Below are 24,969 nucleotides of genomic sequence, written 5' to 3' on the forward strand. Positions count from 1 at the left end.
CGTTTGTAGGTTAATTGGCTTGGTAAATATAAAAATTGTCCCTAGTGGGTGTAGAATAGTGTTAATATGCGGGGATCGCTGGTCGGGGCCGAAGGGCCTGTTTCTGCACTGTACCTCTAAACTAAAACTAAACTAAACTAAACATTTCAGTTCAATAACTTTCCATTAGAACTAGAAAAAGTTAATGATGGAACAAAAATGTTTTGCTGCAAAGGAAATGGGGGATAAAACAAAGAGGAAGGTACAGTATGTAAAAGGATGCAATGCCGGAGGGGTTAAACAAAAGAAGTGATGGTACAATACAAAAGTGAATACTGAAGAGGTACAGGATTAGGATGCAAAATAGTGAAGGAAACTGTGGCATTTAGTAGATAATGGTGGATAATGGTCACTGTTTAATCCAAATCAAGCAGAACGTTTAAGCGTTTAAAATGAAAACTGCCTGTACATGTGTAGACTGGGGAAGTACATTTGTTATGAAGCTTGTTGTTGCTTACATAGTGATCAGATGAAAATTGTGGCCAACGCATAGATGTTAAATATAAACAGACGTTGTTATCATTGGAACAGTGATTTACCAATGTGGTTTGCAACAATGGATCTCCAAATAATCTTGGCACTCGGATGAGGGATATGAACAGAATTGTTTCAATAATGCTGAATTATGTGGATATAAATCTTATTGAAGAAGGGTCTCGACCCAAAACGTCACCCATTCCTTTTCTCCAGAGATACTGCCTGTCCCGCTGAGTTACTCCAGCATTTTGTGTCTATTATTGAAGACCAACGGGATCAACTATTGCCAGCATTCAAATTTACAAAAATAAAATCCTTGTAGAGCATTTTATTGATGAGAGATCCTTCAGAATGCAGAATTTTATTGTCTTTTTTTGTTTGTTTTTTGTTGACAAGTAATAGAATGTCAAAAGTGTGATGTAAGTAAATGCCGATTAGTTCCATATTAACCCAACGCACTAAACAAGGTCTGATCCCTGTTCATCACTCAGATTCCCCGTCGCTCCGAACTTATTTGGTTCACATCCATAAGGATGAACTTGCTGGTGGAGGGCAACCTAGACCTAATCAACAAGGTCAAAGGCCAAAACAGGGTTACATGGTTGGCTCGGAGCAAGCCCACCCACTAACTGCTGGGGAAAATTTGACAGATTGCTATGCTCACCCCCCGCTGATCAGCCATCTGTCAAATCTGCAAAGCTTCTGGGATGCTTTCAAAAACTGTTAAATAATGAGCTAAATAATTTTAACTAGAAAATTATTAGTAAGATTAAGAATGCCAAAATAATCAAGGCAATACTACTGAGATAAAAAGTAATAGATAACATGCGTTATAGTCTGTCATGTTCCATACAGTTGTAACATCGCCACGGCAATGAATGGGGTCTCGGATAAATCCTGGCACAGGATCCTTAAACAGATTCCCAGTCTAAGTGTAGGGGACTCGCATCAAGTTTGTGTTCTGCCTTCATGTGGAGACTGGTGTCAGAGCATAAGGCAGAATTCACCCAGCGGCAATCTGTCAGCAAGTTCGGGATTCCACACGCGGATGTAAGTAAGCATGAATCCTGAACTTGCTTGCATTGAGGGGGATAAATAGCATGAAGCTGCTGCCATTTACCTGCAAGATTCACTTTGGTCATCATTTGTAGTAGTAATTGATACCTTCACCCTTGTTGTGCCATTGCCTGCTGAGAATGAGGTGGTAAAGGGTAATGTTTAGGTTTAAAGGTGATTAATTGCCAGGAATTTCTTATTATTCAAGGTATTTTACAAAGTGTTTAGCTGGATTCTAAGACAAAAATAATTTCCTGATCTTGACCTGGGAGTGGGGTTGGGGAACAACGAGACACCATAGGTACTACAAACAAAGTAGCAAGCGGATTAATTTGTATAAAAATTAAAGAGACATATAGGCATGTGAAGTTGAGGATGAGAAACATATCCTGCGATTCACTTCCAACATACTGCGTGCAGGAAAATTTGTATCTTCCAGGTGCATTTTATGGCTGAGCTTGGTTTTATGGTCAAAGATAATAGGATTTAAAACCAGTGACCATTGCCAAATTTTCCTGACTGGAACATCTCTAATCCAGATTCTGTCAAGGCTTCTGGTTGCCAGCAACATCTGCTCAAAGCAGTAAACAAGTTATAAATTTAAAATGTTTCAAGTTTCCTGAGGGCCAATGTACTTCATAATTTCAAACAAGTAACTGGAGCACAATGGCATTTGTCATAAATGTGGTGACTAGATATTGAGGTGTGACCAGTCCTAATGGTAGTAATAGGGTTTTTGTTGTGGGTTGATGTGAATAATCAAACAAGTTCTCTCTAAGGTGCCTCCTACACAAGCAACAATCCTGGCATGCACCACCTGACATACACACCTCACTGAATACAAGATAGACACAAAAAACTGGAGTAACACAGCGGGACAGGCAGCATCTCTGGAGAGAAGGAATGGGTGACGTTTTGGGTCGAGACCCTTCTTCAAATGAGTGAAGACCACTGAATGTAGGGTTTTGTGGGCAGCGAGCCCCTTCCTCAGCCTCATGTCTTTTTTAGACAGCTCTTAGTGTCACAACATTTAGTGGCAGCTGTGGAGTACATTCTGAAGGTCACTTTACATCTTGTTTTAAGATAGGTCTCCCTTAAATGAATTTTGCTGCATTTTGTAATCTATCCGTGTCCTTTATCATTTGCAGAGTGACAATCAAGTGAATTGTACAACTTTGGGGGAAAACAAAATCCATGCATAATGAAAATTAAAAAAAAATGCATAGGCTGGAAATCTGAAATAAACACAGAAAATGCTTGAAACATTCAGCTGGTCAGATAACATTTGTGGAAAGAGAAACAGTTAAGGTTTCAGAAATAATGTCCTTCATTGGAACTGCTTGTTAGAACAATCTAAAAATAGATTGTTTAAATCTGTGGATTTAAGTTCCTCATGCGTGCTCAGATTAAACTGATAGTTTTTTGCGCTTATCTGTCACTGATCTACATCATTTGACAGCCTTCTTCACTGTCTGCAAATCCACAACTGTTTGTGTGTCTTGCAAACTTGCTAACCAACCCACCAATGTTTTAGTATCACAAGCAACACAAGTCCCAACACTGAAAACCTGCGGGCCATCAGAGGTCACAGGTTTACAGCCAGAATAACCCCCTTCGACTGCTATCTTTTGTCTTCTATTATTGCATCTTAATCTTCTGCATCAGCCTACAATGAAGGCCCTTGTTAAATGCCTTACAAAAATCCATGTAGACAGCATCCACTGCTCTACCCCACATCATTCATCTTGATCTCCTCCAAATAAAATCTAATGGGTTTATGACTATTAATTGACAACAAAAGGGATATATTTCCCAGATTGTCTAATATATAGTTTTCTTTCCTCCTCCAACTCTTTACCATGCCTTTGACTTTGAATATGCTACTTGCTTTATTTACAGCTGTAATACTCTCGTAAATGTCCGCGGTTGAGTACTGACCAGGTTTTGCACTCTAATGATTCCACAGCACAGATTTTTTTTTCTCAAACTCCTTTCAACAGAAACCACAAAGCAAGTGACGGGGTCAGAATGTGGGGCTCTTTACTGTCTCTCACACATCATTGCTGCAAGTTGCTGCAGAAAGCCACAGTCATATTGCCACAGTGATAGTGACCTAATATGACTGACTTTACCATCACAGGCAAGGTTCATTAACAGGGCATTTTTATTGCATCAAATGGATCATTTTCTTCACTCTATGACCATGACTCATGGAAACCAATGACCACTTTCTGGAAAGGCCTGTTCGAACGTAACACAGTTTGGAGCACTAAAGCTGTTTGTTAGGTAGCTGTCCAATACCCAGGCCATTTATCCTGAATGTTCGTAGCTTTACATGGATAAAGCTGATTTTTTTTTCTTTTTTGGTCCTGAAAGAATGAATGTTCTTTAATGACTGTTGATGGAGAAAGAATGGGTGAACCATATCTTATTCTTGCCAATAATAATAAAAATAATCATACTTGGTGTAATGATTTACATCTTGCACATAGCAATGAACTATAGAAAGATAGGAGAGACATGAAACTGCAGTTGCTGGAATCTTGAGCAAAAACAGCAACCTGCTGGAGGAACTCAGCGAGTAGGCAGCATCTGGGTGTAATTATGACTTTTAAAAGGCATTTAGACAAGTTCATGGATAGCGCAGTGTTATGGGCCAAGTGCTGTCGAATGGGACTAGCTCAGAAAGACATCCTGGTTAGCACGGTGCGTTGGGCCCAAAGGCTGCTTATTGTGCCGTAGAACTCTACCACGCTAAATGGTGGCCCATTGATATGGACGCATGGTAATTTGTTTCGAGGTCAGGATGTTGTGTGACTTGGTGATAAACTTTGCGATTGTGATTATGGAGGTTTGTGCATGCTGACCTTGTTCTTCTTGTGGTAGGGGTCAAGTTTTCCAAATTCTACATAAGATATTTTGATAAGTCAGTACTCTGCATTTTGTAGACGGTGCATGCTGCTACCACAGTGAGCTGGGAGTAAATGCTCAAGGTGGTGGATACAGTGCTGATTGAATGGGTTGTTATTATAATGGATGACGTCAAGCGTTGGAGTTGCGTCCAGAAGGTTATTCCATCCCACTACTGATTTGCGCTCTCTAGACAGCAGAAATGCTTTTGGTAAGCAGCAGATAAATCCCTAGGAATACATGACCTTTGCCCTGCTCTTATAGCCACAGTGTTTCTATTTCTGACCCTGTCAATCTTTTGATCAGTGATGATTCCACTCCGCCACCTCACCCCCAGAATTTCAGTGGTGGGCGGGAGATTTGGTGATGTTATTCTATTGAATGCCAAAGGGAGATGGTCCTACTATGTGTTGGTGCTGGCCCTTACCTTGCAATGCTGTGTTTAGTTTAGTTTAGAAATACAGGGCGGAAACAGGCCCTTTGGCCCAACGAGTCCGCGCCGACCAAGATCCCCGCATACTAACACTATCCTACAAACACTCTGAACAATTTACAATTTTAACAAGCCAATTAGCCTACAAACCAGAACATTTGTGGCACGTTTGTTACTCGCCACAAAGCATTAATGTTGTCCAATCTTGCCACAAACATGCAGAGGTGATTTAATATATGAGGAAAAGTAGATGGAATTGAATTGTGTGCCGCTTGGGATGTGATAGTAGAGAGGAGGTCATTGATGAAGGAGCAGATGGCGAGGGCCTGAGGAAGCCATGCAACATTGTGCTTGGACTGAGATCATTACCATATTTTCTCTATAACATATAAGGTGGCCATTTCAGCGAGTTTATAGCCAGCTCCCAGATTGATCCCCAACCCACTTCCCTGAGGCTGTTTCTTTCTATATGCACATCCACCTCCAGATTTTATTCATGAGAGGCATTTAATCTACCAAAGATAGACACAAAATGCTGGAGTAACTCAGCGGGTCAGGCAGCACCTCTGGAGAGAAGGAATGGGTGACGTTTCGGGTCGAAACCCTGCCGACTGAGAGTCAGGGAGAGGGAAACTAGTGGTATGAAAATGCACAAAGAACTAATTTAATTAAAGGAATGAAAAGAACAAGTCAAAGCTAGCACCGAAGATTAAGGAAAGACCCAATGAGTTTATCCAACATTTTGTGTCTATCTTTGGTGTAAACCAGCATCTGCAGCTCCTTCTTACACAAGTAGCCTACCAATCTGCACGTGTTTGGGATGTGGGAGGAATCTGGAGCAGCTGGAGAAATCCACTTCAATGTCAGGATTGAACTTGGATCAATGACATAGTGAAATGGCATCTTTACAAACTGTACAACTGTGCCCCTCCAGCCTGCCTGTGCCAATTGTCCTCCTACAACAACCATTGTCTTGTCCGAACAGTATGACTCCAGCCAGTGAAGGCTTCTAGTTGTCAGGAACATTAAATATGCTGAGGCTACTCAATGGTGCACTCAGTCAATTGTTACTTTGATGCCAAGGACTGTCATACTCCTACAGAATGATCAGAGCAGTACACAGCATTTTACCTGCGGCCTAACTACTAGTTCTTACAGTTCCAATGTGACTTCCCTGCTCTTGGTTTCATTGACTGAGACATAGAAGTGAAGAATCCCATCTGCTTTAACCAGTTTATCCTCTGGTCCCCATAGGTTTTGAACTATTTTAAAAAGCAAGGTGCTGAATAATTTCTTGCACACTGTATTAATTCAAAGATACTCTATTGTCACATGTACCCAGGTACAGTGAAATTCGTTGTCTTTGCATACGATGCACAAAGTACGCAACGAGTCACTATGAATCTGGCGTTGGCAAAGTAACTAAGTACTCATTATAATACTGTGGGTCCCTCTTTGTTCTCTGCCCCCACCCCCTTTGCTCTGGACAGCCCACGGCCTGAGGTTGTACTTGTACTTTACACTGCATGATGTTTGGTGTGAGAAACTCTATATTACGTGTCATTGGATGCAATAAATTATTTTCAAAATGTGTCACTACATGTGACAATACTTTATATAGCTGTTCTATTCCCCTGGAAACTTGGAGAATAGATTTGGCAAAAAATGTTAGCAAAATACTGATTTGACCTCCCAGCACCCCAGTGATTTCTGGCAAGTGCAAGGTTTGTATGAGGCAGATTATGCAATCAACCTACTTTTCTAGACATTTCTTTTTAAGCAAGGTTACATGCTTATTTAATTTGTTATGTAAGGCATTTTATTGTATTAATAAACAGAACACGTTGATGTCATTCTTTCTCTGAGGATATAGGCTGCAGTCATCTTCAAGATGAATCCAAATAACCAGACACTTTGCAATATTTCAAACTATGGGAGACTGAGAGTCTGCCAACATGTGATTTTTTTTCCCTTTTGAATCGGTTCGCGTTGCCATGAGCCACATTCTGAAACTCACAAATCAGACTCCTCTTGAAATGGCATCCTTCCACACCCTATCCTCTCCACCTACTTCCACCAAACCTGCTGGGACGGGTTTGTTTCACAAATTTGTCAAGGGCAGCACCACGTTGCCGGTGGTCGACTCACAGTGGCAGAGACCCGGGTTTGATACTGACCTTGGGTGCTACCTGTATGGAGTTTGCACGTTCTTCCTGTGACCGCTCTGGTTTCATCCTGATGCTCCGGTTTCCCCTCTCATCCCAACGATGCGCTGGTTTGGAGGTAAATTGGCTTCTGTAAAAATAAATGCCCATAATGTGTAGGGAGTAGATGAGAAAGTAAGATAACATATAACTAGTGTGAACGGGTGATTGATGGTGTGGACTGGGTGGGTTGCCGGATATGTTTCCATGATGTATATCCACAAAATAATAATTTTGTATTAATGAGAACTGTACATTTTAAGATTTCCGTTTAAGAAGGAACAGCAGGTGCTGGAAAATCGAAGGTGGACAAAAATGCTGGAGAAACTCAGCGGGTGAGGCAGCATCTATGGAGCGAAAGAAATAGACAACGTTTCGGGTCGAGACCCTTCTTCAGACTGATTCAGTTTCTGCATCACTTGCTGCCTTCTTCAGACTGAAGGAGTCTGAAGAAGGGTCTCGACCCGAAACGTTGCCTATTTCCTTCATTTCAAGATTTCCAGCCATGTTAAGGTTTTACACTTTCATTTACAATTTGCACAGCCCAGATTCAATGGCACCTACAATTTACATGGTGGATCTTTAGAGCTCCCAAACAGTGCCTAAAATAAGGGGTGCATCATGATGCAAGAGGGGATGGCACCCAGCACCATGTCAGGCGTTTTTTAGTTTCTGACCTTTGGAGCGATTGCATACACATCCTGAATGTGATGGGATGAACATGCAGGTGTGTATCCATACTTTGTGTGAGACAACTGTAGATGATTGTTGGCAAGGCAGATAATTGCGTCCGCACCTAGAACCTAACCTTGCACATGCCTCTGGCACTAATCTGCTACGTGAATTTAGCTCTTTAACACCATTGCAGCCACACCTTTTCTGTGTGTGTTTTTTTGGTGTCTGCACCTGACTGTATCTAAAGACTCTGCACTAATGCAAGTTTAGATGCAAATGAAACTCGGAGAGTTGTGCAGCTGGATTTCCCCTACAACACTGTATGCTGGTTGGGGACGGCTTTTCCCTTAAGACATGACTAATTCCTCAGCTCTTCCTCAGAGCTTTAAAACAAAAGAACCAGATTAATGTTATGAGAAAGGTCTTTGACCAAAATAAATGAGCTGCTTGTTTCCTAATGTTATAAAGTATTTTACATTTAATAATGAGGTCAGTGTTCGTGGACCGTCCCCTCTGTCGTTTCTGCATCACTTGCTGACGGCTCATTCAGTCTGCCAAATTGCAAAAAACATCCACTGTGGCTGTACACTTTACATGCAGTAGTGAATCCAGTGAGTGGGCAATCACCAACAATGTGCCACATGGTTTAGAGAGCGAAACTTTGGTTGCTATATCAATTTCTGTCATAAGGGCCCCAATGGTGTACATTATCCATACAGTGACCTTATTTCTGTTTGAAATGTACTCAGCAAGGTCTATAGCTATTATTAATCATTTGAAGCCAACTGAACAGACTGTAGCTTAGAAAGAACTGCAGATGCTGGAAAATCGCAGGTAGACAAAAATGCTGGAGAAACTCAGCGGGTGAGGCAGCATCTATGGAGCGAATGAACTAGACGACATTTCGGGTCGAGACCCTTCTTCAGACTGATGTGGGGGGGGGGGGGTAGGAAGAAGAAAGGAAGAGGCAGACACAGTGGGCTGTGGGAGAGCTGGGAAGGGGAGGGGAAAGAAGGAGAAAGCAGGGACTACCTGAAATTGGAGGTCAATGTTCATACCGCTGGGGTGTAGCTTATGTAATAGTGAACTTGCTATGTGACAATATCAATACCGCTCCACTGAAACAGTCCTTTGACTCACCATTCCCATGTTGACCATTATTTAGCCTTCCACACTAATGCCATTTTTCAGCACTTGCCCTGTAACCTTGTATGCACAGGTGGTTAGATAACAGCCAGAGTACAGTGTGCACTCCTGGTCACCACACTTAATGGAATAACATGATCACAGGAGAGGGTGCAGAGGGGAAACACCAAGATGGAGTATATCATTTATGAGGAAAGAGTAGAAAGCTGGGATTGTTCCCCTTGGAAGTGATAAGGCTGGGATGGGGGGGAGGAAAGAGTTGGACATCTGATTGAGGTACACTAAATGCTTGAAGTGCCCCCTGATATGGCAGGAAGTACGAGACCTTTACCCATAACAGTAGTAAATAAAACCAGAGGGGATTTGGAACCTGGAACACACTGTCTGAGTAGGGAGCGGAGAGAGGGAGAGGGAGGTGGAGACTCCCACAACATTTAAGAACTATCTTGACCAGTACTTGAATCACCAAGGCCTAGAAAGCTACAGGCCAGTTACTGGAAAATGGGATCAATATAGATGAGTACTCAATGATTGGTGTGGATGTGAAAGGCTGAAGAATTTGTTTCTGTGCCGTATGACACAAAACTCTGACTTTAACATGGGACGTATTTGCCTACCTGCTCACCGACAATAAGATCAATTTACAACGGATAATTCACACATCAGCCAGCACCTCTCTGGGACACAGGAAGACACCGAAGCACGAAGAGGAAACCCTCAGTGTCATCAGGAGAGCGTGCAAACTCCACCCGACGTGTGGGTCGCTGGAGCTGTGAGATGTCTGTGCCGCCTGCAGTTCCACTGTGCCCTCCCTGTGCTTCTCACAGTAAATGTGCAAATCTCAACAGTTCAAGTTCTGCATTTTGTAGTACGTGGGATTCTGATATCAGTTCCTTTGTTCTGGCAGGCTCCATAATGGAATTATGAACTTGGCTAGGAGTACAAGAACAAAATCATTTTGGCATTCCTGGGCAAACTGAATGGCATCCAGACAGTGTTTCCAGCTCTTTATACAGCATGTCATAATGTTGGAATTGTCTCAAGGTCAGGATGAATAGTAATTTCTGGCTGGTGAACGCCAGTTTGGAGCTGTAATGACACGCTGCATTGGTAGCACTGACATTATGAGCAATGGTAGACAAATAATGCCTGCTTTATGCAGCGTTGTTAAGTTTTGAAAATTTAGGATAAAAGCAGTTTATTTCAGAAAAATAAGTAATTAGAATAACAGAAAAAAAGGCGACTGATGGGATTTGTAAAATATCATTTATTATGTGCAGGATTCATTTGTATCTTATGTAAAATTTGATCATCCTCCCAAATGTACTTTATTCTCCTGACATTTTGGGACAGTTGTGTGTATTCCATTTAAACAGCAATGCTTATATGTGTGGGCCTGAATCGGCTCCAGTGCGGAGGACTGCTGCAAAATTAAAATGGCTACCTGACCACAAAGCATGAGGAACAGCAAAGTCGCAGCTTGCCTTTTCTTTTCCAAGGATTCCCAAGTATTCATTAATAATATTCATTATAGTTCATATTCTGCTAATAAATACGAATGTGAGAGGTGGCAAGAAATATTCATCTGTAAGCCCCTTCCTTCCGCAAAGTTGATAGGTCCTTCTGCATCCCGAACAACAAAAGGTTTGTCAAAGACATTTTAATAATGATGGCCTTTTCCAACAAAGACAAAAAGCCTTTCCGAATGTTCGTCCCAGTCGTAGAGAGCGAACAGCTAAATCGTTCATGATAGCACGCAATTGAAAGCAATTTAATGTAAAAACAGAAAATGCTGGAAGAAATCATAGGTCAGGTAACGTTTGTGAGGAGAGAATAGAGTTAATATTGCTGTGACCTTCCAGCTTTGGGAAGCAATTTTACATTGTTCAGTCCTTTTAGTAAATGCTATTACCTTAATATTGAGCTGATTACCTACTTTGCAGTTAATATTTCAGACAGATCATAATGGAATAACAATTCCACAACGGACAACTTTACCAAAGAAAGACACAAAATGCTGGAGTAACTCTGGGTCATGGAGCATCTCTAGAGATCAAGGATAGGTGACATTTCAGCTCGAGACCCGTCTTCAGATTATAATGGACGCATATTGTTTTGCTAGAAACTGGCATCTTTGGTTCTGTTTATATCAAGCTCCTTTTTAAAAAAAAATCCTCCAAATTAAATCATATCAATTACACTAAACCTACGTTAACTAATTGGAAATGGAAATTCCTAAACTACATCTAAGTACAAGGAGTTTACTTATTAATAGAAATGATGCATTTAATTAGATGCTTCTAACAGTGGCTAATTGTTTGTTGGTCTGGATTTGTTATAACTGAGCATATAGACAAACTAGGTGTATGTATCTTCCATATATAGACTATATAGACACAAAATGCTGGAGTATCTCAGTGGGGCAGGCAGCATCTCTGGAGAGAAGGAATGGGTGACGTTTCGGGTTGAGACTTATCTTCCATATAGATCAGCCACTATGGTTTTTCTCCAATATACCCGAAGTAAAACAATTCTAATTTTTTAATATAAATCTAAATTGATCTAATGCAAATTTTATTGCTGCAAAAGTTAATTGCAGTACATGTTAAAATGCCAAGTATTAAAACATTAATGACAAATGAGCCCCATAAATAGATTGCAGTCATATTGAGATTTGTTAGCAGATTTTCTAAGATGTGGCCATAAATTCTGAAAAGAATTTGGACATCAAAATTAATTTCCAGGCATTGTTGATCATAAGAGTCATTAAAACATCATTACTGGAGAGATAATTAAAGATTTGGTGCCTTATCTGGGCCATCTGTCATCCAAATTGCAAACTTCAATCTGTTCCAGCAGCACAGGGTAAAAGAGTTTCAACATGTATGGTAGTAAATAAACATTAAAAAACTGCAGATCCTAGACATCTGAAATAAAAGCTAAATAAAACACAGGAGCTCAGGCAGTGTGTGCGTGTGTGCGTGCGTGTCAGTGGCATGTCCATTCTGAGACCTTTCATCAGAAAGATCCCGACCTAGGTACCAATGTCCTAGATGTTTTGTAATGTCTGTGCCAGTCTTGGTTTAGCTTAGTTAGAGATACATCATGGCAACAGTCCCTTCGACCCACCGAGACCATGCTGAGCAATGATCATCTGTACACTAGCTCTAAGCCACAAAACTAGGGACAATTTACAGAAGCCAATTAACCTACAAACCAGGACGTCTTTGGAATATGCTGGTAAATCAGACGGCACGGAGAAAACTCACACGGTCACAGGGAGAATGTACCAACTCCGTACAGACAGCACCCGTAGTCAGGATCGAACCTGGGTCTCTGGAGCTGTAAGGCAACAACTCTATTGCTGCACCATTGTACCATCCCTGTAATATTCCTCACTCTGGTATTTAATGTGACATGACAGTGTTCTGTGTGCAATCTAGATGTTCTCACAATAGAAACTTGGGGTACAAAATCACCAGACAGTTAGCATTGAACAATTTCTTCTGCAGTTGTATAGGGCTCTGGTGAGACCATATCTAGAATATTGTGTACAGTTTTGGTCTCCTAATTTGAGGAAGGACACCCTTGTGATTGAGGCAGTGCAGCGTAGGTTCACGAGATTGATCCCTGGGTTGGCGGGACTGTCATATGAGGAAAGATTGAAAAGACTAGACTTGTATTCACTGGAATTTAGAAGAATGAGGGGGGATCTTATAGAAACATATACATTATTAAAAGGACTGGACAAGCTAGATGCAGGAAAAATGTTCCCAATGTTGGGCGAGTCCAGAACCAGGGGCCACAGTCTTAGAATAAAGGGGAGGTAATTTAAGACTGAGGTGAGAAAAAACTTTTTCACCCAGAGAGTTGTGAATTTATGGAATTCCCTGCAACAGAGGGCAGTGGAGGCCAAATCACTGGATGGATTTAAGAGAGAGCTAGATAGAGCTCTAGGGGCTAATGGAGTCAAGGGATATGGGGAGGCAGGCACGGGTTATTGATTGGGGACGATCAGCCATGATCACAGTGAATGGCGGTGCTGGCTCGAAGCCTCCTCCTGCACCTATTTTCTATGTTTCTATGTAACTGGGAAGAACAGGCATGAAGTAAAAGAAGCAAAATTGCAATTGCAAGATTGTAAATGCGCACAGTGGCACAACCCCTATGAATCAGAATACAATCTTGACCTCCAGTGCTGTCTATGTGGAGTTTGCATGTTCTCTCTGTGACCCTGTGTGCATCCCCAGCTGTATTTGTTTGCTACCATGGACACATGGGTCGTTAGGTTAATTGGCAACTGTAGATTATCCCAAGTTTGAAGGGGGAGGCTTTTGATGAGAATATATGGAGAGAATAGGTTACAGGGGAAGTTGGTGAGAAATGGGTTCTTGCTATAAACTGGCAAAGACCCAATGGGCCAATCCTTCCACGTTGCAACCAAATATGGAGATATATGAGCTATAACGAAGTAAACACAGACAGGCCCTTTATCTTCTGTAGCTCCAGGAAAAAGAGGGATGAATGATTTGTTTGAAGGCTGTTACAGATCTCTGACCTTTTGTCTTAAATGCACTAACCCTCTTTATATAATGGACCATGGGGGGGGGGGCAATGGTGTCCATTCACCAGATTGTCCGCTACAACCAAGTAAGGTATTATCATTGTATGTAGTTGAAACAAACAGCTGCAGATCATGGTTAATACACAAAAGGACACAAAGTGCTGGAATAACTCAGTGGGTCATATCTGGAGAACATGGATAGGTGACCTTGAGATCCTTCTCCAGACTGATTCAATCTGCTGAGTTACTCCAGCACTTTGTGTCATTTCACCTTAAAACTAGACGCCGATGCTCCAGGTCTGCACCAGTTGGCGCGGCTGTTGCAGCTGCTCACGTTGTCGCCCCCGACAGAATGTGTGTTCTTCAGGCTGCCGCTACCGACAGGACGCACTTGGTCACCGTGGTGTCTACCCTCTCACCCATCGCTTTGTCCGTTCCCCCGCTGCCGACTCCTCCTTTTCCCCCGCAATCGCCGACATCGTCAAAGGTGGAGCATGTTGGCATCCCGGGGAGAACGGAGGAGGCCGCGTGGACATAGCGATGGCCAACAGAGAGAAGCGGCAGGACATGAGAGGGGAGGAATCCCCACGGTGAGTGAGTGAGCGAGCGTGTCTTATCGGTAGTGGCGGCTCAAAGAAAGTGCTATCGCAAGGGGCTACAACGTGAGCCGCATAAAACAACCGCATCAACCAGACCTCGGCAGGTCCATCCGCTATAACTCAAGCCCGTTACAAAGGGGTCCACTAAATGAGGGTTTACTGGAGTTTTACCTGACCAAATATTTGCAATTTTTCCCAGTTTGGGTGTTTTCACACGGGTTCGGGCAGAATTCCATGGTGGGTGGCATGGAGGTGAAATAAAAGGTCATTGTTTTGGCAAGGGCTCTTGGGAAAGAAATGCAGTGGTTGTCGAGGAGGCATTTTGACATGCGGTGGAAACAAGAATTTTTAAGAAACGCAGAAAAATATATATACACATTCAATGTGATAATTCTTGTGTACTTTGGTATACTCCAATGAGCTGTGAATCACAATCCTGATATGATAATTAATCTGAAGATTATGAAGTGTTTATAATGAAACCTAGATCAAGAAAAGCAAACACAGATTTGTGCCTCCATCGTTAAGCAATGCAAAGCAATACAAATGTAATTATTTCAACTTTTGCTCTCTGGCAGAGTATATAATAAATCACTATTAGACATTCCTTAGCGAAAGGATCAATGAACTCACAGGCCACAACGTGAAGTAAAATTGGGCAAAACTGAATTAGCACTTATATGGGTAATAATAATTTTGTCCATACTGCATTGGTCAAAGTGTGACTCAATACTACCATGGTCTAGTCCCATTGGGCTCATTTCAGTCATGGTGTTGTCAGACATTCTAATCTCTTTGTTGATGAAGTTTCCCCAAAATATCTGCTGGACCTCAGGTGGCCACAAGGGAGCAGCATCAGGAGTAGGCGGCCATCCTGGCACCTCAAACCTGTCCCACCATTCAAGACTATCAAGGCTGATTTGCCCCAATTCACAACTATTCAGGGCCATAATGGGACTCTGCTTAGCACAGATATAACACCTGTTTCTAAACTCTTCCACAAATGCTCAAAATAGAAATGGTGTTGGAACTGTAGAGGGTTTTGCACGCTCCTTCCATGCTAAGTTTATAAATTATTGCAGCAGACAGCTGACAGGGGTTATTATTTTTCCTCATATTCAAATGTTCTGGTCTTAGAATCATACAGTGTGGAAACAGGCCCTCCGGCCCAAGTTGCCCACGCCAACCAACATGCCCCGTCTACATTAGTCCCACCTGCTTGTGTTTGGCCCACATTTGATCCCTATCCCTGCACCTGTCCAAATGTTTTTTGAAAAAATGTGATAGTACCTGCCTCAACTAACTCCTCAGTGCACCTACCGCACTTTGTGTAAAAACAAAGTTGCCCTTCAGGTTCCTATTAAATTTTTTCCCCATCACCTTAAACCCATGTCCTCTGGTTATATATCTGACTCGTATGTGTTCCATGCAGTTTACATTGTAGTCCATTGGCAGAGATCACACAGTGCTGCTCAACTCAATGGCTCCACATCAGGTCGTGCCCTCTTAGTCCTTCTTTCCTCTATGTTCTGCTGCTCTAAAGGGCCTGTCCCACTTTCATGACCTAATTCACGACCTTTTTTACTTGTGGACACTTTGCATCAGGCTAGAAAAAACGCCCCGACCTACTTGATGCCACGACTACCTACGACTAGCATCACGGCCTACTATGACCTACCTACGACCGCTTACGACCTCGTGACGACCATGCTGCGAGTATGAGTCAAGGGCAAACTCGGCAGAGGTCGTGAAAGTGGAACAGGCCCTTAAGAGTTCTGTTTAGAATGCAGTCTGCTTAAAGGAATCACAAACCGGAACCATTGGAGAAGCTGATTGTGGACTATCTTCCACAGGCTTAGCCTACTGACTCCCTCTTCTCTCGAGCTGAACTAATTGATGAGCAAATTGGGATTGGGCACAGACTTCCTTTTACAAGGAGCTGGTGAAATCTGAGTAAACTTGGCTGCGTACACACTTTTTCCAGAAACTTATTGCCCGATGGACTCATTTAAAAATAATCTGTCTGTTTATTCATTAGCTGGCAAGGAAGGTCACTTTTTAAAAAATTCGTCATGCAACTGAGAAAAATCAGCAATCTGATATGTCTTTATTGTGTTTATGTTTTGCAAAGGGTCAAAAGTTTATATGACTTTGGGTTTAGATAATTGAAATGACTATACTTTGTGTCATCTGGTTTGAATAAGAGGCACATTTTTCTTCCTTTTTATTAATTTGTTTTGTTACCATCCATGCCGTTTGCAAATGATTAATCTTACTACTTTTGAGAGGTTTGTTTTTGGCAAAGGTCCCAGCATCTGCTTTCAGCTTGGCTGCAGGTACTGATAGTGGGTTGAAAAAAAAAGCCTTCTAATCACCAACAAGTCCAGTGCGATGCAAACTGTAGATTGCTTTAGGTTTCAGTAAACCTGTTTTCGTGAAGATTAAAAGCAGAGAGTTTTGGTCCTCTGTTAGGCTGCCATACTGAGGTTACTATTGTCCCACGAGTGCGGTCTGCTCTGTTTCGTGAGTTGGTTAGTTATTCACTTTGTGCCCAGGGTAAGGGAAGTCTGTAGCTTGTGTTCACTGTGTATTGAGCAGCGGGCGTGAGAAGCTTTTGCTGCAGCTGCTCAATGATGTCTAAGCATCCTGAGTCTTAAAATCATTGAAGTGTAGGATCCAAAGCCATATCTAATTATAACCCTCATGAGCAGACCCACCACGGACTAATGGTGGAGTGATTTTATGCAATGAGTTTGCCAGAAACATCCTGGGTTCTGTTTTTGCTCTTTGTTAACACATTGATGGTGATATACAATTGATGCCATCTTGTAGAACCGGTTGGAAACAAGAATCAGCCTCTGTTCTCATCAGATTGATGTCCACTGACATGTGGCTGGCCGTTTGTGTGTCAAAAATGAGAAGGATTGAACTTGCCTGTGATTTTTATAACCTGCTGGATGATGCGAGCTCTCAAAGCTCATGTGCAAAACTGTGTTTATTGAGCAACACCTCAGAGACTGAACAACAGGAGAGATTGTCAGCAACTAAAGCTACTTTACATTTAATCCAGAGGAAGAAAGGGCAGGCTTGAGATATAGAGAAGTACTTTAATGATGTGACATTGAGTTCCTCTGAGTAACCTTGGCTTGGTGCAAAGTGCAAGATGCGAGAGGATTGATGTGTTGATGGTATATCTCACTGCTTCGCTGCAAAGAGAGAAATCGGTGCTTTTGACAGCTTGCATTCATCTCCCATTGAATATGTTCGCGTTATTTCTGTGTTGATCGCAGGACTAAAGCACTGAAAGAGTTACAAGTTTATGTATATCTGAGCTCGATGGCTATTGCTGAAAAGAAGTCAAAGTTTTGGCCAAAAGAAACACAGTTGAGGGAGGCAGTTGGTGGACTTAAGTAAACTGCAGTAGTGTTCGAACAGAGCTTCTCCTCTGTGGCTTAAATCCCAGGATAAAATTCAACACGAGTTTCTAATTTAGTTTTATAAGCCAAGTCAAAAGCACTGTAACTGAGCTATGTTTGTGTTAGGCCTCAGTAGTGTTCTCCCGCTGGTGGGAAAAGGGGCTGAAGGTTTTTCCCAGAAGCACATGGAGATAATTGATCTGATAACTATGTTAATAAAAAAGGCAATTAATTACATCACCTGAAGTTAGGCTGCAGTATTGTTGGATTTGGATTCAAATAAGTAAGTCTGCCCTTTCACCAGCCTACTTTATGTAGGCAACCTGTCTCATCGTGTGGTGTTATCAATTACGCAGACAGATGACCTGACTTGTTCCTGAGGACCTGAGCAGCTGTAGGTATGAAAAGGTCCAGCGGGCGACCAAGCTGCATCTGGGTCTGGTCCAAAAGGAATGTTCCTGGGTTATTAAATGAAGGAATATGGCCGGTTTAAAAAAACGAGGGGAGCTTATATTTTAATTAGGAGTTCACGGCACTGACACAGTGTGTCTTATTGATTAAGCTTGGTGTCTGGTCAATATTGCTGTGTTTGATTTGCTTTCTGTAATCTCTTAGCCCTGATCTCTGTATTTTCATTTGCCCCTTGCATATTTTCTGCTCAACAAGATGAGGAATCTCATTGGCGAGAAAGGGAACAGTTTTGCCACATTGGATACCCCTGAATCACTCCACAGTCAGGTACAGCAGTCAGATATAAAGCTCCCTCTAACTGTCGTTGCTGTTATTTAGTAAACGTTTAAGGCAGCTGGGCTCCATGTGCTTGAATGGTGCTGTGATCCCACATTCAGCAATCATGTTTGATGGGATTATTTTAAGTGAATGTTAAGTTATTTATTGAATATCATTGCAAAAAAAAATAGATTCAAAACACCATTTTCTTGTGCTGTAGATTTATCACTTTTTATTTGTAATTGGTAATAATTTTATAATAATTGTAGATGTTTCTGAATTAGTGTATATCAGTAACTGCTGTTGACTTAGTTTTAGTATCAGAATTATTCTGGCTGTTGCACACTTGATAAGTTTTTCTGCAGTTTTCCCCACTCCTGTGTCGTGAGAAAAGTACTATTGTTGCGTCATTGTTTTTCAAGTGGTTTAAGATATACAGACCATAATTTGCTGCTATCCAAAATACTCCGTCCTATCTCATTCCCTTTGATAAAGTTCACGCTCTCGAGTAGATCAAGTAAGTAAAATAGAAAATAATTTTTTAGTAACATCTGTCCTTCGATTGTTTAGTCCATAGCTTCTAAAATATTTTCATCCATTTCCTATTTTCACGTGCGGTTTGATGGTTTCACGCCAAATAACACTGAATTAGCCTTCATGGATTGCATGCTATCTGCGGATAGATTAATCATTTTAGATTAATCCAATTACTGTTCAGTCTAAATCTGTTGCTTGAAATCAGACGGTCTACACAGTAGATCTCAAATGTAAGAACGGTGAAATGAACCAATATTTGCAACACATGGTGATTTAGGTTGTTATTGTGTGGAGTTTTATCTCTTCCCATATCCTGAGAGTACAGAACGTTAGATACCGAGTCCACATTTATCAGTTATTCTACACATTATGTACATTAAAAGTGGGAAGAAAGCGGTTTGTAATTCCTGAGATGCAAAGAAAAGCAGATGCTGAAATCTTAAGCAAAACTCTTAAGTGCTGGAGTAACACAGCGGGTCAGACAGAATCTGTGGAGAGAATTGATAGGCAACATTCGGTTTGGGACCTATCCACAGACCCGAAACTTCACCTATCCATTCCCTCCGCAGATGCTACTTGACTCGCTGAGTTACTCCTGCACTTTGTGTTTAGTTTGTAACTCTTCTTTTGTTTCCAAAGTTTCAAGGGTCTTTTATTGTCACGTGTGTACCAATTAAGGTACAGTGATATTTGAATTACCATACAGCCATACTAAAAAAAAGCAACAAGACACACAACTACATAAAAGTTAACCCAAGCATCCACCACAACAGATTCCCCACATTCCTCACTGTGATGGAAGGCTATAAAATCTAATCTTCTTCCCTCTTTATTCTCCCGTGGGCGGGGCAGTTGAACCATCCGTCGGGACAATCGAAGCTCCCGCAACAGGCAATCGAAGCCCCCGCGTCGGGGCGATCTAACCTCCCATGTAGGGGTGGTCAAAACTCCCGTGATCGGGGTGGTCGAAGCTCCTGCAGCCTGGAGCTCCCGAAGTCGGTCTCTAAACAGGGACCACGAGCTCCACGATATTAAAGTCCGCAGGCTCCTGCAGTTGGAGCTCCAAAGTCGATGCCTGGCAAAGATTTCACCCGCTCCATGATGGTAAGTCTTGCAGACTCCCGCAGTTGGAAATCGGTCTCCAGCAGAGGCCGCCAACTCCTCGATGTTAGGCCGCAGTGCGGACGGAGATACGATATGGAAAAAATTGCATCTCCGTCGAGGTTAAAGATGAAAAAAAAGTTTCCCCCAACTGCCCCCCCCCCCCCCCCGACATAAACATAAAACAAACTAAAGAACACTAAAACATACATTTAACAAATACTAATAAAAACAACAATGAAGGAAGGGACAGACAGAATGTTGGTGAGGCAGCCATTTCTGGCACCACCCAGTTGCTATGTAAATAGCTGTTCAATTGCTCAAGAGTATTTCATCTGAAACTTTCAGTGCAACATCGTTCCCTGGGAAACCGCGAAACAGGAAACTGTGTCCTGGTACACAAACCACATCACATGTTTGGCTACCAGATTGCTTTGTCTTGAATGACGTTGAGTCACTTGAATGGTGAAGGTTCACTAGGCAATCCAATACATGTTTGATGTGTGCCCTCTAGATGATGGAATGAATTTGTGGAGTCAGAAGGTGAACAGGCCAATACTCTGTGGCTTGTGATTCAGCACCTACTACACAAGCCTTTCCTCTCTCTGCAATTGGAGTGTGTGTTGGTGTACGCTCCTTACGAATATTATTCTGCTTTATACCACCTGCAGGATGTGTATGCCTGGAGAGTATCAGTCGATCACAATGCCACACGGTATATGATGGGAAGGAATGTTTACTCTCCCATACCGGAGAGAGTCATTGCCTGGCATTTGTTTCATGTGAATGTTACTCTGCACCAGCCACCCAGTTAAAATTTCACGAGAGTCTGATGAAGCATGAGAACAGGAAGCAGGACGAGACCACTTGACACATTCTTCATGGGGTCAATCTGTCTGTAACAACGCATTCCCATCCACCTGTGCTAACCTTTCACCCCCTGTGCTTCCCTAACCATATCCTTAAAAATATTCAACGTCTTTGCTTGCCCTGCCCTTTGAGGACATAAACAAACAAGCACAAATTGCCATCAACTGTTGCGACTTTAGGAGAATATTTTAGGCAGAAGTCATAGTTCTCCTCCTTTGTCTCTGCATAAAAATACAATTTATAGCCAACAAAATATATTTAAAACGTATTAGATGCAGATTATTTAAAATGTTGCCATTAATGTTTTTATTTGCAAAACGTAAATCAAAAATTAAAACAATATTTGAACCCACGAGGACAGTTAAAAGAGAATGGTTAGAAAAAGTAACTATAAAACGCCCAGAGGCCCAATTCTGTACCCGGCTGAGCCGTACAAAACTGCCAAAACATCAAGAAATTTGCATGAGCTGGTCTTTCATGAGTGTTGGTGCAGGTTAATGAGCAGTGGAGGAATTCGGCAGAGCTTTTATTGAAACAGTGTAAAACTCCAAAGAAACATGGGCATAACTTAAAACCAGGCCTAAGCCATTTGTACTTGAATTTCCTTCCTTTGACCTGTTACTGGGAAAGTCAGCATGGTGCCATGGTATGTTGTGAATTATCCGAGTAGCCAGAGAGTGCAGTCATTCAATCCCTGAATTTAATTTTTGTTTTGTGTGTCGAGTTGGCTCGGATTTTCTGTCGTGCACTGATGGATGAACCTCTTTACTGTAGGTGAGAACTTGGAAGCCATGATCACAATGAATGGCGGTGTGCAGGCTCGAATGGCCAAAGACCTCCTCCTGCACCTATTTTCTATGTTTCTATGTCTGTCGCATTGTTTTTACATTTCAGGGAGAGTGCGTTCTCATCTCTCTTATTTACTTACTGCCTATTATGCCTCCTGGCATGTAGGGCAGCAACAAAGGTCCTCCACTCCTGGGTGTTCTGGGCTAGCTTCTGGACACTACCCCAGGTCAGCTCCATTGTTTTCATTTCCTCCTCTACAGTTCGACACCAGGTGGTTTTGGGTCTCCCTCTTTTCCTTTTCCCTTCCATGTCCAGTGGCAGGGCTATTCTTGGGATGCTGTCTGGTTCACTTCTCAGTATATGGCCAATCCAATTCCAGCGCCTTCTCATGATGATGGTGTCCATGCTCTCTTGTTGGCATTGAGCAAAGAGATCTTGGTTGGATCTGGTGTTTGGTCAAAATATTCTAAGGATTCTTTTCAGGTTCTTAGTATGGAAGACCGGCAGCTGGTTGGTGTCGCTCACTGTCATTCTCCAGCATTCCCAGCCATACAGGAGGGTGGAGAGGACACAGCTCAGGTATAACTTCAGCTTGGTCTTGGTGCTGTATTGCTGAGGCCTCCATACATTGTTTAGCATTCTGAAAACATTCCTAGCCTTGTTTAGCCGGTTCTTGATGTCATTGTGTGCTCCGCTGTCGTGTCTGACTTTGCTACCAAGATAGGTCAACTCCTCAGTTATGGGAAGTTTGTTTCCATTCACTTGGATTGTCAAGGGGTTTTAGATGTTAAGTGTCATTACTTCAGATTTTTTCTGGTTTATCTTCAGGCCAATTTGTTGTGCAAAGTCACTGAGATGGGACATTTTTTCCCACGTGTGATTGTGAGTGTGGGAGACCAGAGCCAAGTCATCAGCAAAATCAAGGTCTTCCAATGATGAGAAGAGGGTCCATCATATGCCTCTTGCTTGGTCTTCAGTTGTCTGACGCATCACCCAGTTAATAACAATATTGAAGAGTAGCGTCGACATCACACACCCTCCTGTCTTCACTTGGAGTGTGTGGTTACTGTTCTCCACTCTGCAAGATAAGTTGGCGTAGAAGCTCTTAAAGACTTCGACCACATGCTGTGGGATCCCATACATTCGTAGTATGCCCCAGAGGCTGTCTCGGTGGATGCTGTCAAATGCTTTCTTGAAATCAACAAAGTTGATGTATATCTGTCTCTGCCACTCTGTGCACTGTTCTATAATGTTACGAAGGGCAAATATCTGCTCAATGCAGCCCCTCCCACCACAAAATCCTACCTGTTCTTTCCTGAGCTGTTTGTCTACTACTTCTGAGATACGTTGTATAATAATCTTTGCCAGAATCTTGCTTGGAATTGATAGAAGAGTGATCCCTCTCCAATTGTTACACTCTCGTAAAGTTGCCTTTCTCTGGTATACTAATGATGACTCCTTCTGACCAGTCATCAGGTATATCTTTCCTTTCCCAAATAGCTGTGAAAAGTGGTACAAATACTTCAGCTGCAAGTTCTGGGTCTGCCTTGGAACAGTTCTGCATTCAGGTTATCTTGGCCTGGGGCTTTTCCACCTTTGAGAGACTTAATGGCTGTAACAATTTCCTCCTTAGTTGGTGGTTCAGTGCTAATGTTCAGGCCATCCTCTGCTTGTTGGGTGTTAGCCTTTATTATAAGCGGTGCTCTATTCAGTACTTCATTAAAGTGTTCCACCCAACGAGCTTCTTGTTCTGCTTCTGTTGTTAGGAGTCGGCCCTTTTTGTCTACAATTGGTGTCTCAGTGGTTTGACGATTTTTGCCACAGATTATCCCGGTTATCTTGTAGACCTTCCCTTGCTCCCCTTTCTTAGCTGCATCTTCTGCTTGATTAGCAAGATCTTCCAGGTACGCCCCGTTTGTCAGCTCTGACTTTCCTCTGAACTGCTTTGTTTGCTTCTTGGTACTGCATCTTGTATCTTTCTTGCAGCCGTTTGGACTTTGTCTCATTTATTTGCTTCATTAATTTTCTCCTATTTTCAATGATTTGCCATGTGTCTTCAGTCATCCACTCCCTTTTTGTCTTCTGCTTAAACCCCAGGCAGGCTTCACTGGTTTTCACATAAGCTATTTTGGTTTGTTCCCACACAGTATTAATATCATTTGCATTTGGCCCTGTGTGATCATCCATATCTGCTAGTGCCTGAAACCTGTTCCTTAATTGTAACACGAAAGAGCCTTTCACTTTTGGGTCATGTAGTTTCTCAACGTCAAACTGTTGCCTGCCTGTCTTTTTGCTCCCTGTTTTCCTCAGTTTTACTGTGAGAACAGCCAGGACTAGGTGGTGATCACTACCAACATCAGCTTCCTGTTTAACCTTAACATCAAGTAATGAACGTTTCCATGTGCCGTTAATCATCGTGGAATAGTGAAAAGATTCCTGAGAACCCTCCTCGTGGCAAACAAAGGAGTGAGAATTCTCCTCGAGAAATCTTTTGAATGGCAGCAAATATAAACAGTGGGAAGAGTATATGCATCGTCTCACTGGTTTCCAAACCCTGTTGGCTTAGATGGTGTTTAATACCCAGAACCAAGGAGCTGCTTAGTGTCTGTCGTCAATGAAATCATCATCATCATCGGTGGTCACTCGAAACGAGTATGACTGTCCTCTCATGGAGGACGCCTGTGCGTGACTTTGTTTAACGTGGGGAGGTTGGTGCACAGACAGCCGCCCCACGGTCCTTGACAGACCTTGGTCAGAATCCAGTGGCATGGAGTCCAAGACAACCGGCGACCCTTTTCTGCTGCAGCCTTCATCCGCCTTCCCGTTGTGACGCTCCACTAAAGTCAGCCATCATCCTCCGCCTGTTCCACCGTTGAGGTCTTGGTTGGATTGCTCTTTGTCAGAGACCTCCCCCTTGACCTTACCGCCATGGGTGGCCCTACCTGGAGCATAGCTCCAGACGGCATCGCTTTCAGGATCTCAGGACCATCTTCTCCACCACAACAAGGTGACAATCCACGGAGATGCTTCAGTGAAATGAGGCTTAATCCTCTCTGTATCTCTGTCCTACGCTTTGTACCCCAACCACTTCACCGAGCTCTGAAGTTCCAATCACTTACCAAATAGTGAAAGGCCTGGATAGAGTGTGTTTCCATTGGTGGGAGAGTGGAGGACCAGAGGTCATAGCCTCAGAATTAAAGGACGTTCCTTTAGGAAAGAGATGAGGAGGAATTTATTTAGTCAGAGGGTGGTGAATCTGTGGAATTCTTTGCCACAGAAGGCTGTGGAGGCCAAGTCAATGGATATTTTTAAGGCAGTGCAGGTAGATCCTTGATTAGTACGGGTGTCAGGGGTTATGGGTAGGGCAGGAGAGTGGGGTTAAGAGGGAAATATAGATCAGCCATGATTGAAAGGTTGAGTAGAC

At 42.5% G+C, this 24,969-nt stretch overlaps 1 protein-coding gene across 11 annotated transcripts in view; it reads left to right on the forward strand.

Annotated features, from left to right (window-relative positions):
• fam53b (family with sequence similarity 53 member B) overlaps nt 1-24,969 on the forward strand; it is a 103,736-nt gene that overhangs the window by 68,256 nt on the left and 10,511 nt on the right. For 10 of the 11 annotated variants that reach the window (XM_055646746.1, XM_055646745.1, XM_055646751.1 and 7 more), the window contains exon 6: nt 18,186-18,257. The exons of the other annotated variant lie outside the window; for it this stretch is intronic. In XM_055646746.1, the coding sequence (XP_055502721.1) occupies nt 18,186-18,257 (72 nt within the window). The remainder of the gene's footprint in view (nt 1-18,185; nt 18,258-24,969) is intronic. 11 annotated transcript variants of the gene reach the window in all.

Source organism: Leucoraja erinacea, chromosome 15 (assembly GCF_028641065.1).
Source record: "Leucoraja erinacea ecotype New England chromosome 15, Leri_hhj_1, whole genome shotgun sequence".
Classification (NCBI taxonomy): domain Eukaryota; kingdom Metazoa; phylum Chordata; class Chondrichthyes; order Rajiformes; family Rajidae; genus Leucoraja; species Leucoraja erinaceus.